General features: G+C 45.6%; 2 protein-coding genes across 3 annotated transcripts in view; both read right to left on the bottom strand.

The window, feature by feature from the left end:
- The window catches only part of LOC129869518 (ciliary neurotrophic factor receptor subunit alpha-like), a 574,739-nt gene that overhangs the window by 342,572 nt on the left and 215,917 nt on the right, over window positions 1–16,250 (bottom strand). For both annotated transcript variants that reach the window (XM_055944002.1, XM_055943994.1), the window contains one exon: window positions 9,402–9,483. In XM_055944002.1, coding sequence (XP_055799977.1) covers window positions 9,402–9,483 — 82 coding nt within the window. The remainder of the gene's footprint in view (window positions 1–9,401; window positions 9,484–16,250) is intronic.
- Window positions 11,596–16,250, bottom strand: part of LOC129869510 (uncharacterized) — a 22,869-nt gene continuing 18,214 nt past the window's right edge. The window contains exon 3 of the mRNA XM_055943982.1: window positions 11,596–11,614. Within this exon, the coding sequence (XP_055799957.1) occupies window positions 11,596–11,614 (19 nt within the window). The remainder of the gene's footprint in view (window positions 11,615–16,250) is intronic.

Raw genomic sequence — 16,250 nt, 5'->3', positions numbered from 1 at the left:
AGCTTGAATGTACAGTATAGTATTATAGTACATTAATACAGTAGCTTGAATCTACAGTAGCTTGAATCTACAGTCGCTTGAATCTACAGTATAGTATTATAGTACATTAATACAGTCGCTTGAATCTACAGTATAGTATTATAGTACATTAATACAGTCGCTCGAATCTACAGTAGCTTGAACCTACAGTCGCTTGAATCTACAGTAGCTTGAATCTACAGTAGCTTGAATCTACAGTAGCTTGAATCTACAGTAGCTTGAACCTACAGTAGCTTGAATCTACAGTAGCTTGAACCTACAGTAGCTTGAATCTACAGTAGCTTGAATCTACAGTAGCTCGAATCTATAGTTGCTTGAATCTACAGTAGCTTGAACCTACAGTAGCTTGAACCTACAGTAGCTTGAATCTACAGTAGCTTGAATCTACAGTAGCTTGAATCTACAGTAGCTCGAATCTACAGTAGCTTGCATCTACAGTAGCTTGAATCTACAGTAGCTTGAATCTACAGTAGCTCGAATCTACAGTAGCTTGCATCTACAGTAGCTTGAATCTACAGTAGCTTGAATCTACAGTAGCTCGAATCTACAGTAGCTTGAATCTACAGTAGCTTGAATCTACAGTAGCTTGAATCTACAGTAGCTTGAATCTACAGCAGCTTTAATCTACAGTAGCTCGAATCTACAGCAGCTTTAATCTACAGTAGCTTGAATCTACAGTGGCTTGAATCTACAGTAGCTTGCATCTACAGTAGCTTTAATCTACAGTAGCTCGAATCTACAGTAGCTTGCATCTACAGTAGCTTGAATCTACAGTAGCTCGAATCTACAGTAGCTTGCATCTACAGTAGCTTGAATCTACAGTAGCTCGAATCTACAGTAGCTTGCATCTACAGTAGCTTGAATCTACAGTAGCTCGAATCTACAGTAGCTTGCATCTACAGTAGCTTGAATCTACAGTAGCTCGAATCTACAGTAGCTTGCATCTACAGTAGCTTGAATCTACAGTAGCTTGAATCTACAGTAGCTTGCATCTACAGTAGCTTGAATCTACAGTAGCTTGAATCTACAGTAGCTCGAATCTACAGTAGCTTGAATCTACCTACATGTTTTGCTGTAACAGTGCAGGCTGTAAAGGAGGTACTAAATGCTTAATGAGGATATGCAAATGTAATGTACAGCACTTTGAGATGTCGCTGATCTAAAAAAAGGGCAATATAAAATACATTTGATTTGATTTGATGATTTTGATAGAAACATTAACGTGTGTATTTATGTAGAGAGATCAATAATATTTACAGTAACACAGCAGTGTGTGGACGGCCATTGGGTTCCTCTCAAGACATCTGAATAGCCTGACGGTGGCCAGATTACATCTTCTCACAACTTCTTTGGCACTCTCCAAATCTTTCTAAAGGTAGTATTTGTATATTTCCCGTATACTTCATCTTAAAAGTGAAAACGACTTGTTTTCTTAGTGTGGCTGCTTGGCTAAGGGTCATTTTGACACTGCGTTATAATTGCCTCCGTCCCAGCAGCCATGACAACACCTCATGTGGCTATGAAGAGATCATCACAGAGACGCATTCTATTCATGTCCGTGTTTAAACAACAAATAGTGGTGATAATTAAACCAGTTTCAATTCTTGGAGATTAATATTCAGGACAGCATAAGGAAAATACAGCTGGTGGGAAAAACTCCTTTCAACATAAACAACAAACATTTGGCTGGTGGGAAAAACACATTTCACCATTAAGAAGAAACATTTGGCAGTAAAAAGAGCAGATAGAGAGATGTGTGGTTGTGTTAGCCCTGTAGTGAAGCAGGGAGAGAGCAGATAGAGAGGTACTTGGCTGTGTTAGCCCTGTAGTGAAGCAGGGAGAGAGCAGCTAGAGAGGTATTTGGCTGTGTTAGCCCTGTAGTGAAGCAGGGAGAGAGCAGATAGAGAGATGTGTGGTGGTGTTAGCCCTGTAGTGAAGCAGGGAGAGAGCAGATAGAGAGATGTGTGGCTGTGTTAGCCCTGTAGTGAAGCAGGGAGAGAGCAGATAGAGAGATGTGTGGTTGTGTTAGCCCTGTAGTGAAGCAGGGAGAGAGCAGATAGAGAGATGTGTGGTTGTGTTAGCCCTGTAGTGAAGCAGGGAGAGAGCGGATAGAGAGGTATTTGGCTGTGTTAGCCCTGTAGTGAATCAGGGAGAGAGCAGATAGAGAGATGTGTGGTGGTGTTAGCCCTGTAGTGAAGCAGGGAGAGAGCAGATAGAGAGATGTGTGGCTGTGTTAGCCCTGTAGTGAAGCAGGGAGAGAGCAGATAGAGAGATGTGTGGTTGTGTTAGCCCTGTAGTGAAGCAGGGAGAGAGCAGATAGAGAGATGTGTGGTGGTGTTAGCCCTGTAGTGAAGCAGGGAGAGAGCAGATAGAGAGATGTGTGGTTGTGTTAGCCCTGTAGTGAAGCAGGGAGAGAGCAGATAGAGAGATGTGTGGTTGTGTTAGCCCTGTAGTGAAGCAGGGAGAGAGCAGATAAAGAGATGTGTGGCTGTGTTAGCCCTGTAGTGAAGCAGGGAGAGAGCAGATAGAGAGATGTGTGGTTGTGTTAGCCCTGTAGTGAATCAGGGAGAGAGCAGATAGAGAGATGTCTGGCTGTGTTAGCCCTGTAGTGAAGCAGGGAGAGATCAGATAGAGAGGTATGTGGTTGTGTTAGCCCTGTAGTGGAGCAGGGAGTGAGCAGATAGAGAGATGTGTGGCTGTGTTAGCCCTGTAGTGAAGCAGGGAGAGAGCAGATAGAGAGATGTGTGGCTGTGTTAGCCCTGTAGTGAAGCAGGGAGAGAGCAGATAGAGAGGTATTTGGCTGTGCCAGCCCTGTAGTGAAGCAATTTATGATGTTATTTCATATATCTGTCGTAGTCGCCGGCGCCCAAGTGTTTCTGGCTAATGTGCTAAGCTATGGTAAATCCCTGGTCCTATCACACTTAGAGTACTGTCCAGTTATATGGCCAATCCCTGGTCCTATCACACTTAGAGTACTGTCCAGTTATATGGTCAATCCCTGGTCCTGTCACACTTAGAATACTGTCCACTTATATGGTCAATCCCTGGTCCTATCACACTTAGAGTACTGTCCAGTTATATGAATCCCTGGTCCTATCACACTTAGAGCACTGTCCAGTTATATGGTCAATCCCTGGTCCTATCACACTTAGAGTACTGTCCAGTTACATGGTCAATCCCTGGTCCTATCACACTTAGAGTACTGTCCAGTTATATGGTCAATCCCTGGTCCTATCACACTTAGAGTACTGTCTAGTTATATGGTCAATCCCTGGTCCTATCACACTTAGAGTACTGTCTAGTTATATGGTCAATCCCTGGTCCTATCACACTTAGAGTACTGTCCAGTTATATGGTCAATCCCTGGTCCTATCACACTTAGAGTACTGTCCAGTTATATGAATCCCTGGTCCTATCACACTTAGAGTACTGTCCAGTTATATGAATCCCTGGTCCTATCACACTTAGAGTACTGTCCAGTTATATGAATCCCTGGTCCTATCACACTTAGAGTACTGTCCAGTTATATGAATCCCTGGTCCTATCACACTTAGAGTACTGTCCAGTTATATGAATCCCTGGTCCTATCACACTTAGAGTACTGTCCAGTTATATGAATCCCTGGTCCTATCACACTTAGAGTACTGTCCAGTTATATGAATCCCTGGTCCTATCACACTTAGAGTACTGTCCAGTTATATGGTCAATCCCTGGTCCTATCACACTTAGAGTACTGTCCAGTTATATGGTCAATCCCTGGTCCTATCACACCTAGAGTACTGTCCAGTTATATGAATCCCTGGTCCTATCACACTTACAGTACTATCCAGTTATATGGTCAATCCCTGGTCCTATCACACTTAGAGTACTGTCCAGTTATATGGTCAATCCCTGGTCCTATCACACTTAGAGTACTGTCCAGTTATATGGTCAATCCCTGGTCCTATCACACCTAGAGTACTGTCCAGTTATATGAATCCCTGGTCCTATCACACTTACAGTACTGTCCAGTTATATGGTCAATCCCTGGTCCTATCACACTTAGAGTACTGTCCAGTTATATGGCCAATCCCTGGTCCTATCACACTTAGAGTACTGTCCAGTTATATGGTCAATCCATGGTCCTATCACACTTAGAGTACTGTCCAGTTATATGGTCAATCCCTGGTCCTATCACACTTAGAGTACTGTCCAGTCATATGGTCAATCCCTGGTCCTATCACACTTAGAGTACTGTCCAGTTATATGGTCAATCCATGGTCCTATCACACTTAGAGTACTGTCCAGTTATATGGTCAATCCCTGGTCCTATCACACTTAGAGTACTGTCCAGTCATATGGTCAATCCCTGGTCCTATCACACTTAGAGTACTGTCCAGTTATATGGTCAATCCCTGGTCCTATCACACTTAGAGTACTGTCCAGTTATATGGTCAATCCATGGTCCTATCACACTTAGAGTACTGTCCAGTTATATGGTCAATCCCTGGTCCTATCACACTTAGAGTACTGTCCAGTCATATGGTCAATCCCTGGTCCTATCACACTTAGAGTACTGTCCAGTTATATGGTCAATCCCTGGTCCTATCACACTTAGAGTACTGTCCAGTTATATGGTCATCTGCAGCAAAGAAAGATATAAAATCTCCAAATGGATCCAAACAGGGCTGGCAGATTATCTCTTCATTCTTCTATCTGTATGAATATTATCCAGATGCATCAGAATCTCTCATGGCTTCACGTTGAAAACAAATTACTATCCAGTCTTCTGATTTTTTTTATAAATGTTTTATTTTCTCAAAAAAAAACTGTATTTTTCATCCATTTACTCCATACTAGCAACACACATTACCACCTAACCAGACAGGTAAATTCAGGGGAGCTAAGACAACCCAAGCCAAGGACAAATCCCCTTAAATCTACAGTTTTAAATAGAGCCATAGCTGAATGGAACTCTTTACCAGTCCATATTTCTCAGGCAAAAAGTAAATCCACCTTCAAGAAAAAACTAAAAGAACATCTAATGTGATAGACCATATGACTGGACAGGAAGTAGAAAGAACATCTAATGTGATAGACCATATGACTGGACAGGAAGTAGAAAGAACATCTAATGTGATAGACCATATGACTGGACAGGAAGTAGAAAGAACATCTAATGTGATAGACCATATGACTGGACAGGAAGTAGAAAGAACATCTAATGTGATAGACCATATGACTGGACAGGAAATAGAAATAACATCTAATGTGATAGACCATATGACTGGACAGGAAATAGAAATAACATCTAATGTGATAGACCATATGACTGGACAGGAAGTAGAAAGCATCAACTGAATGCCCAAATGTGTTTCCTGTCAGGTATTTTAATTGTCTGTATTGTCTACTTGTTAAGTGTTTGTGAAGTCTTGATTTGTGGTTGTTTGTAATGTCTTGAATTTGGTTTTCAACCTCCAGGAAGACTATCTAGCGTAATGGTGTTAGCTAATTGGGATCCTAATAAAAATTACAAAATTACAAAAATCTCCACAGAGGAACTCTGGAGCTCTGTCAGAGTGACTATCGGGTTCTTGGTCACGTCCCTGACCAAGGCCCTTGTCCACCGATTGCTCAGTTTGGCTGGGCGGTCAGCTCTTGGAAAATACTTGGTGGTTCCAAACTTATTCCATGAAAGAATGATGGAGGCCACTGTGTTCTTGGGGACCTTCAATGCTGCAGACATTTTTTGGTGTCCTTCCCCAGATCTGTGCCTCGACACAACCCTGTCTCAGAGCTCTACGGACAATTCCTTTGACCTCATGGTTTGGTTTTTGCTCTGACGTGCACTGTCAACTGTGGGACCTTATATAGACAGGTGTGTGCCTTTCCAAATCATGTCCAATCAATTGAATTTACCACAGGTGGACTTCAATCAAGTTGTAGAAACATCTCAAGGATGACCAATGGAAACAGGATCCACCTGAGCTCAATTTCGAGCCTCATAGCAAAGGGTCTGAAAACTAATCTCAATAAGGTATTTCTTTAAAAAAAATTGTGTGTAGATTGATCAGGGTATTTATTAGCATAAGACTGTAACGTAACAAAATGTGGAAAAAGTCAAGCGATCTGAATAGTTTACAATTGCACTGTAGCTATAGATATTATAAATCTCCAGCTCCTTGTGTTGCTGTTCTATGTTAAAGTGGGTTATATCTGTGACTGGAAACATTAAAGGCTACCTCCTTAAAATTGTACCATATTCCCTATATAGTGTACTACTTTTGGGTGGGGAGGAGGTGTAGAATGAGTGAGGGCTGTGAAAGAGGAGGAGGTGTAGAATGAGTGAGGGCTGTGAAAGAGGAGGAGAAAGGGAGAGGAGGTGTAGAATGAGTGAGGGCTGTGAAAGAGGAGGAGAAAGGGAGAGGAGGTGTAGAATGAGTGAGGGCTGTGAAAGAGGAGGAGAAAGGGAGAGGAGGTGTAGAATGAGTGAGGGCTGTGAAAGAGGAGGAGAAAGGGAGAGGAGGTGTAGAATGAGTGAGGGCTGTGAAAGAGGAGGAGAAAGGGAGAGGAGGTGTAGAATGAGTGAGGGCTGTGAAAGAGGAGGAGAAAGGGAGAGGAGGTGTAGAATGAGTGAGGGCTGTGAAAGAGGAGGAGAAAGGGAGAGGAGGTGTAGAATGAGTGAGGGCTGTGAAAGAGGAGGAGAAAGGGAGAGGAGGTGTAGAATGAGTGAGGGCTGTGAAAGAGGAGGAGAAAGGGAGAGGAGGTGTAGAATGAGTGAGGGCTGTGAAAGAGGAGGAGAAAGGGAGAGGAGGTGTAGAATGAGTGAGGGCTGTGAAAGAGGAGGAGAAAGGGAGAGGAGGTGTAGAATGAGTGAGGGCTGTGAAAGAGGAGGAGAAAGGGAGAGGAGGTGTAGAATGAGTGAGGGCTGTGAAAGAGGAGGAGAAAGGGAGAGGAGGTGTAGAATGAGTGAGGGCTGTGAAAGAGGAGGAGAAAGGGAGAGGAGGTGTAGAATGAGTGAGGGCTGTGAAAGAGGAGGAGAAAGGGAGAGGAGGTGTAGAATGAGTGAGGGCTGTGAAAGAGGAGGAGAAAGGGAGAGGAGGTGTAGAATGAGTGAGGGCTGTGAAAGAGGAGGAGAAAGGGAGAGGAGGTGTAGAATGAGTGAGGGCTGTGAAAGAGGAGGAGAAAGGGAGAGGAGGTGCAGAATGAGTGAGGGCTGTGAAAGAGGAGGAGAAAGGGAGAGGAGGTGCAGAATGAGTGAGGGCTGTGAAAGAGGAGGAGAAAGGGAGAGGAGGTGTAGAATGAGTGAGGGCTGTGAAAGAGGAGGAGAAAGTGAGAGGAGGTGTAGAATGAGTGAGGGCTGTGAAAGAGGAGGAGAAAGTGAGAGGAGGTGTAGAATGAGTGAGGGCTGTGAAAGAGGAGGAGAAAGGGAGAGGAGGTGTAGAATGAGTGAGGGCTGTGAAAGAGGAGGAGAAAGGGAGAGGAGGTGTAGAATGAGTGAGGGCTGTGAAAGAGGAGGAGAAAGGGAGAGGAGGTGTGCGCAGAGAGACAGGTGAGAGACGACTCTGTCTGTCGCCCTCTCACTGTGTAACCTCTAGTTACCTCTGCTCTCAGCCCCTGACACAAACACCACCACAACCTGAGAGTGCACAGAGGCATGAGATGAGAGAGGGAGGGAGGGAGGGGAGAGAGGGAGAGAGGAGGGAGGGAGGGAGGGGAGGGAGGGAGGGAGGGAGGGGGAAGGGAGGTTTGGGAGGGAGGTTTGGGAGGGAGGGAGGGAGGGAGGGAGGGAGGGAGGGGGGAAAGGGAGGGGGGGAAGGGAGAGAGGGAGAGGGGAGTTAGGGAGGGAGGGAGGGAGGGAGGGGGATGGGAGGTTTGAGAGGGAGGGAGGGAGGGGCTATGCATCTCCCACCCAGTCTCCACGGTCAGGTGGCAGAGAAGGAGCAGGCTCAGAGCTCACAGTAGAAGGAAGGGTGGGAGAGGAGGAGCAGGCTCAGAGCTCACAGTAGAAGGAAGGGTGGGAGAGGAGGAGCAGGCTCAGAGCTCACAGTAGAAGGAAGGGTGGGAGAGGAGGAGCAGGCTCAGAGCTCACAGTAGAAGGAAGGGTGGGAGAGGAGGAGCAGGCTCAGAGCTCACAGTAGAAGGAAGGGTGGGAGAGGAGGAGCAGGCTCAGAGCTCACAGTAGAAGGAAGGGTGGGAGAGGAGGCGCAGGCTCAGAGCTCACAGTAGAAGGAAGGGTGGGAGAGGAGGAGCAGGCTCAGAGCTCACAGTAGAAGGAAGGGTGGGAGAGGAGGAGCAGGCTCAGAGCTCACAGTAGAAGGAAGGGTGGGAGAGGAGGAGCAGGCTCAGAGCTCACAGTAGAAGGAAGGGTGGGAGAGGAGGAGCAGGCTCAGAGCTCACAGTAGAAGGAAGGGTGGGAGAGGAGGAGCAGGCTCAGAGCTCACAGTAGAAGGAAGGGTGGGAGAGGAGGAGCAGGCTCAGAGCTCACAGTAGAAGGAAGGGTGGGAGAGGAGGAGCAGGCTCAGAGCTCACAGTAGAAGGAAGGGTGGGAGAGGAGGAGCAGGCTCAGAGCTCACAGTAGAAGGAAGGGTGGGAGAGAAGGAGCAGGCTCAGAGCTCACAGTAGAAGGAAGGGTGGGAGAGGAGGAGCAGGCTCAGAGCTCACAGTAGAAGGAAGGGTGGGAGAGGAGGAGCAGGCTCAGAGCTCACAGTAGAAGGAAGGGTGGGAGAGGAGGAGCAGGCTCAGAGCTCACAGTAGAAGGAAGGGTGGGAGAGGAGGAGCAGGCTCAGAGCTCACAGTAGAAGGAAGGGTGGGAGAGGAGGAGCAGGCTCAGAGCTCACAGTAGAAGGAAGGGTGGGAGAGGAGGAGCAGGCTCAGAGCTCACAGTAGAAGGAAGGGTGGGAGAGGAGGAGCAGGCTCAGAGCTCACAGTAGAAGGAAGGGTGGGAGAGGAGGAGCAGGCTCAGAGCTCACAGTAGAAGGAAGGGTGGGAGAGAAGGAGCAGGCTCAGAGCTCACAGTAGAAGGAAGGGTGGGAGAGGAGGAGCAGGCTCAGAGCTCACAGTAGAAGGAAGGGTGGGAGAGGAGGAGCAGGCTCAGAGCTCACAGTAGAAGGAAGGGTGGGAGAGGAGGAGCAGGCTCAGAGCTCACAGTAGAAGGAAGGGTGGGAGAGGAGGAGCAGGCTCAGAGCTCACAGTAGAAGGAAGGGTGGGAGAGAAGGAGCAGGCTCAGAGCTCACAGTAGAAGGAAGGGTGGGAGAGGAGGAGCAGGCTCAGAGCTCACAGTAGAAGGAAGGGTGGGAGAGGAGGAGCAGGCTCAGAGCTCACAGTAGAAGGAAGGGTGGGAGAGGAGCCGAGGATTGTAGTATGACAGTGTTGGTTCTTACCTGTTTGGCTGCGTCTCTGAGCGTACGCCACCACCACGGCAGCTAGCACCACACAGCACAGCGACGTTACGGTGTTGGCCATCTAGAGAAATAGACACAGAGGAGCATGTCAGTCTCTCCCTCTCCATCTCCCCCGTTCAATCTCTCACTCTTTAAACTCTCTCTGCCTTGCTCAATCATTCAATCTGTCACTACCTCTCCGTGCTTCTCCCTCTCTCTCTCTCTCTCTGTCTCTCTCTCTCATTCTCTCTCTCTCTCATTCTCTCTCTCTCTCATTCTCTCTCTCATTCTCTCTCTCTCTCTCATTCTCTATCTCTCTCTCTCTCATTCTCTCTCTCTCTCTCTCTCTCTCTCTCTCTCTCTCATTCTCTCTCTCTCTCTCTCTCTCTCATTCTCTCTCTCTCTCTCTCTCTCTCATTCTCCCTCTCTCTCTCTCTCTCTCTCTCTCTCTCTCTCTCTCTCTCATTCTCTCTCTCTCTCTCTCTCTCTCTCTCTCATTCTCTCTCTCTCTCTCTCTCTCTCTCTCTCTCTCATTCTCCCTCTCTCTCTCTCTCTCTCTCTCTCTCTCTGTCTCTCTCTCTCTCAATTCAATTCAATTGAATTGACTTTATTGACATGGCAAGTTCATTATTACTTACATTGTCAAAGTAAACATATCGAAAAATAAAAATCTAATATTACTTTATATATAAATAAATGGTGGGACCAAAGGCAATAATAATAGTAGTAGTGGACATGGGGTTACCATTAACAACAGCTACAATATTAATCAGAACAACAATACATTAAATCAACAGCAGTAGACCAGTGTCAACATGACTGAGAAGACACATGACCTGGTAGTAGACCAGTGTCAACATGACTGAGAAGACACATGACCTGGTAGTAGACCAGTGTCAACATGACTGAGAAGACACATGACCTGGTAGTAGACGAGTGTCAACATGACTGAGAAGACACATGACCTGGTAGTAGACCAGTGTCAACATGACTGAGAAGACACATGACCTGGTAGTAGACCAGTGTCAACATGACTGAGAAGACACATGACCTGGTAGTAGACCAGTGTCAACATGACTGAGAAGACACATGACCTAGTAGTAGACCAGTGTCAACATGACTGAGAAGACACATGACCTGGTAGTAGACCAGTGTCAACATGACTGAGAAGACACATGACCTGGTAGTAGACCAGTGTCAACATGACTGAGAAGACACATGACCTGGTAGTAGACCAGTGTCAACATGACTGAGAAGACACATGACCTGGTAGTAGACCAGTGTCAACATGACTGAGAAGACACATGACCTGGTAGTAGACCAGTGTCAACATGACTGAGAAGACACATGACCTGGTAGTAGACCAGTGTCAACATGACTGAGAAGACACATGACCTGGTAGTAGACCAGTGTCAACATGACTGAGAAGACACATGACCTGGTAGTAGACCAGTGTCAACATGACTGAGAAGACACATGACCTGGTAGTAGACCAGTGTCAACATGACTGAGAAGACACATGACCTGGTAGTAGACCAGTGTCAACATGACTGAGAAGACACATGACCTGGTAGTAGACCAGTGTCAACATGACTGAGAAGACACATGACCTGGTAGTAGACCCGTGTCAACATGACTGAGAAGACACATGACCTGGTAGTAGACCAGTGTCAACATGACTGAGAAGACACATGACCTGGTAGTAGACCAGTGTCAACATGACTGAGAAGACACATGACCTGGTAGTAGACCAGTGTCAACATGACTGAGAAGACACATGACATGGTAGTAGACCAGTGTCAATATGACTTGAGAAGACATATGACCTGGTAGTAGACCAGTGTCAACATGACTGAGAAGACACATGACCTGGTAGTAGACCAGTGTCAACATGACTGAGAAGACACATGACCTGGTAGTAGACCAGTGTCAACATGACTGAGAAGACACATGACATGGTAGTAGACCAGTGTCAACATGACTGAGAAGACACATGACATGGTAGTAGACCAGTGTCAATATGACTTGAGAAGACATACGACCTGGTAGTAGACCAGTGTCAACATGACTGAGAAGACACATGACATGGTAGTAGACCAGTGTCAATATGACTTGAGAAGACATATGACCTGGTATGAAAGACAAAACAAAACTAAGCTAAATGGGAAATATTATCAACATTACTTTGCACTTTTCACTGGTTGTCCCTCAGGCTGTGGCAGGAGGACACATATTTGGCTGCCAAAACTGCACATTTTGGCTTTTCACCCAATAAATATTTGATTTTATAGTTTTAAATTATTTGTATTGAATTATAATTTTGGGAAAGAAATATGGTCTTAGGTCTGAGAATTTGTCACAGTGTAATAGGAAATGCACCTCTTTCTCTACCTCTCCCCTGGAGCAGAGTGAGCACAGCCTGTCCTCTCTGGGCAGCCAGGTTTGTCTGTGTCTCTCTCTCTCTCGCTCTCTCGCTCTCTCGCTCTCTCGCTCTCTCGCTCTCTCGCTCTCTCTCTCTCTCGCTCTCTCGCTCTCTCGCTCTCTCTCTCTCTCTCTCTCTCTCTCTCTCTCTCTCTCTCTCTCTCTCTCTCTCTCTCTCTCTCTCTCTCTCTCTCTCTCTCTCTCTCTCTCTCTCTCTCTCTCTCTCTCTCTCTCTCTCTCTCTCCTTGCTTCTCTGATTCTCTCTCAGGGCTAACACTACATGACTGCAGGGCTAACACTCTACATGACTACAGGGCTAACACTCTACATGACTACAGGACTAACACTCTACATGACTACAGGGCTAACACTCTACATGACTACAGGACTAACACACTGCAGGGCTAACACACTACAGGGCTAACACTCTACATGACTACAGGACTAACACACTGCAGGGCTAACACACTACAGGGCTAACACTCTACATGACTACAGGACTAACACACTGCAGGGCTAACACTCTACATGACTACAGGGCTAACACACTACATGACTACAGGGCTAACACTCTACATGACTACAGGGCTAACACTCTACATGACTACAGGGCTAACACTCTACATGACTACAGGGCTAACACACTACATGACTACAGGGCTAACACTCTACATGACTACAGGGCTAACACTCTACATGACTACAGGGCTAACACTCTACATGACTACAGGGCTAACACTCTACATGACTACAGGGCTAACACTCTACATGACTACAGGGCTAACACTCTACATGACTACAGGGCTAACACTCTACATGACTACAGGGCTAACACTCTACATGACTACAGGGCTAACACTCTACATGACTACAGGGCTAACACTCTACATGACTACAGGGCTAACACTCTACATGACTACAGGGCTAACACTCTACATGACTACAGGGCCAACACTCTACATGACTACAGGGCTAACACTCTACATGACTACAGGGCTAACACTCTACATGACTACAGGGCTAACACTCTACATGACTACAGGACTAACACACTGCAGGGCTAACACACTACAGGGCTAACACTCTACATGACTACAGGGCTAACACTCTACATGACTACAGGGCTAACACTCTACATGACTACAGGGCTAACACTCTACATGACTACAGGGCTAACACTCTACATGACTACAGGGCCAACACTCTACATGACTACAGGGCTAACACTCTACATGACTACAGGTTCTAACACTCTACATGACTACAGGTTCTAACACTCTACATGACTACAGGGCTAACACTCTACATGACTACAGGGCTAACACTCTACATGACTACAGGTTCTAACACACTGCAGGGATAAGTAAACTTAGGCGTGACATCCCATCAACAAACGCTGACACTTCACATCCAATTATATCTGATCACATCATGAAAGACAATAATTGTAATTTTGAATTCCTGTAAAGTCATTGTGGAAGAGGTGAACAAATGATTGTTATCTATCAACAATGACCAGCCGCCGTGGTCTGACAACTTGGATGGAAAATTACTGAAGATAATAGTGGATAATATTGTCTCTGCTAGAAAGCGTGCGCCCTCAGGCCTGGAGGGATGCTAAAGTCATTCCACCTCCCAAGAATAGTAAAGCCTCTTTTACTGGCTCAAACAGCCAACCAATCAGCCTGTTTTCACCCCTTAGTAAACTGCGACCAGGTACAATGCTATTTTACAGTAAACAAATTGACAACATGCTTTCAACACGCTTATAAGCCAAGGACATTCAACAAGCACTGCACTTATACAAATTACTGGCTATTTAGTTAGACTGTATCATAACAGTTCCTGTCTCTTCATAAAGACATATTACTACTGTTCTCTTCCTTTCATGACATCTCCCAAGGAAGCTTTTTAAAGGAGGTCCGACATCAACCCCTCCTTTCATGACGTCTCCCAAGGAAGCTTTTTAAAGGAGGTCCGACATCAACCCCTCCTTTCATGACGTCTCCCAAGGAAGCTTTTTACAGGAGGCCCGACATCAACCCCTCCTTTCATGACGTCTCCCAAGGAAGCTTTTTAAAGGAGGTCCGACATCAACCCCTCCTTAAATGACATCTCCCAAGGAAGCTTTTTACAGGAGGCCCGACATCAACCCCTCCTTTCATGACGTCTCCCAAGGAAGCTTTTTACAGGAGGTCCGACATCAACCCCTCCTTTCATGACATCTCCCAAGGAAGCTTTTTACAGGAGGTCCGACATCAACCCCTCCTTTCATGACATCTCCCAAGGAAGCTTTTTAAAGGAGGTCCGACATCAACTTCTCCTTAAATGACATCTCCCAAACAAGCTTTTTACAGGAGGCCCGACATCAACCCCTCCTTTCATGACGTCTCCCAAGGAAGCTTTTTAAAGGAGGTCCGACATCAACTTCTCCTTAAATGACATCTCCCAAACAAGCTTTTTACAGGAGGCCCGACATCAACCCCTCCTTTCATGACGTCTCCCAAGGAAGCTTTTTACAGGAGGTCCGACATCAACCCCTCCTTTCATGACGTCTCCCAAGGAAGCTTTTTAAAGGAGGTCCGACATCAACCCCTCCTTTCATGACGTCTCCCAAGGAAGCTTTTTACAGGAGGTCCGACATCAACCCCTCCTTTCATGACATCTCCCAAGGAAGCTTTTTACAGGAGGTCCGACATCAACTTCTCCTTAAATGACATCTCCCAAGGAAGCTTTTTAAAGGAGGTCCGACATCAACTTTTCCTTTCATGACATCTCCCAAGGAAGCTTTTTACAGGAGGCCCGACATCAACCCCTCCCTTCATGACGTCTCCCAAGGAAGCTTTTTAAAGGAGGTCCGACATCAACCCCTCCTTTCATGACATCTCCCAAGGAAGCTTTTTAAAGGAGGTCCGACATCAACCCCTCCTTGAATGACATCTCCCAAGGAAGCTTTTTACAGGAGGTCCGACATCAACCCCTCCTTAAATGACATCTCCCAAGGAAGCAAGATCAACGTTTGAACGATCAATCTGTTGCTTTTATAACTGGTGGGAGGGTTTACAATATTAAATAACCATTTCAAGTGTAAAACAACACTAAAGATTTGAGAATATTATTCTACTTTTTAAAAAATATATATATATAAGTTACATTTACTTAAAATGACATGAGTTGGTTGTCCCAGTTGAATATGTTACTCAACAAAGAGAGATCATTTAAACACATACGAGAATAATACCCCTATGAGTGATGGTCAGAGGTTTATTTAACCATTACAATGAGGAATGGAAGCTATAATACTGAGACGGTCCATATCAGACCTGGAGCCAAAGACCAGCAGAAACACTTTGCAACTACTTCCATGTCTGACAGCAGAACAAAACGAAGCAGTTTGAACACACGGGGAGATGTGCAGTGAAATGGGAACATTGGTCTGGTCAAGTTTGGGCTCAATTCCATTTCATTTTCAGTCAGTTCCAGAAGTACACGGAATTTCCAATTCTCTTCAACGCTTTTCGACGAGGACACATAGTTATTAGAATAGGACTTTGTTTTGCTTTCTGAATTGACAGAAAATGAAATGGAATGACCCCGAAACTGATTCAAGGTTCTCAGCTGTTTATGTAAACGCAACATTAGTGGAGACTGGTAGAGGATTTTAAATCACAGGAAATGTATTCTCTAGTTCAATGTTTTTGCAAGGTTGTACTAAGGTGATTCAAACTGCTTCCAATTCCCACTCTAGTTACCATAATACTGAAATCATTAGGACCTCATCCAGTCTGCAGAAAAAGAGAGTGTAACTCTGCTAATTTGACTACAAAGTCATATGAAACAGACCAGGAGTTCTGCCTTTCTACTTCCTGTTTCGCTAATGATCTGACCAGTTCTACCTTAGGGATGTATCCCACTTGCCACCCTATTCCCTATATAGTGCACTACTGGCTCTGGTCTAAAGTAGTGCACTATTGGCTCTGGTCTAAAGTTGTGCACTATATAGGGAGTAGGGTTCTATAGGGTTCTGGTCTAAAGTAGTGCACTATATAGAGAATAGGGTTCTATAGGGTTCTGGTCTAAAGTAGTGCACTATATAGGGAGTAGGGTTCTATAGGGCTCTGGTCTAAAGTAGTGCACTACATAGGGAATAGGGTTCCCTTTTGGACTCTGACAGAGCCAGGCAAACAGGGAGATGTGGATTGGATAGAGCTGACTGGGGATGCAGTTTTAATTTCACCCTGTCACTCGCTTTCTAGTTCTGTAAAGCTGAAATATATACCACGTGTCAATCACCACGGCGGTGTGGAGTCTCAGAAGGATCTTCCACAAAGTTGTTTGAACCAGAACTGGGTTTTGAAATTAAATGAAATATAAGGGATTTAATTTCCATTCAGAAGAGATTGACGGCAAAATGCATCTCAAATGGCA

The sequence above is a fragment of the Salvelinus fontinalis genome, chromosome 2 (genome assembly GCF_029448725.1).
Source record: "Salvelinus fontinalis isolate EN_2023a chromosome 2, ASM2944872v1, whole genome shotgun sequence".
Taxonomy (NCBI): Eukaryota; Metazoa; Chordata; class Actinopteri; order Salmoniformes; family Salmonidae; genus Salvelinus; species Salvelinus fontinalis.
The sequence above is the reverse complement of the archived record's forward strand: the minus strand, read 5'-3'. Positions and strand labels throughout refer to the sequence as shown.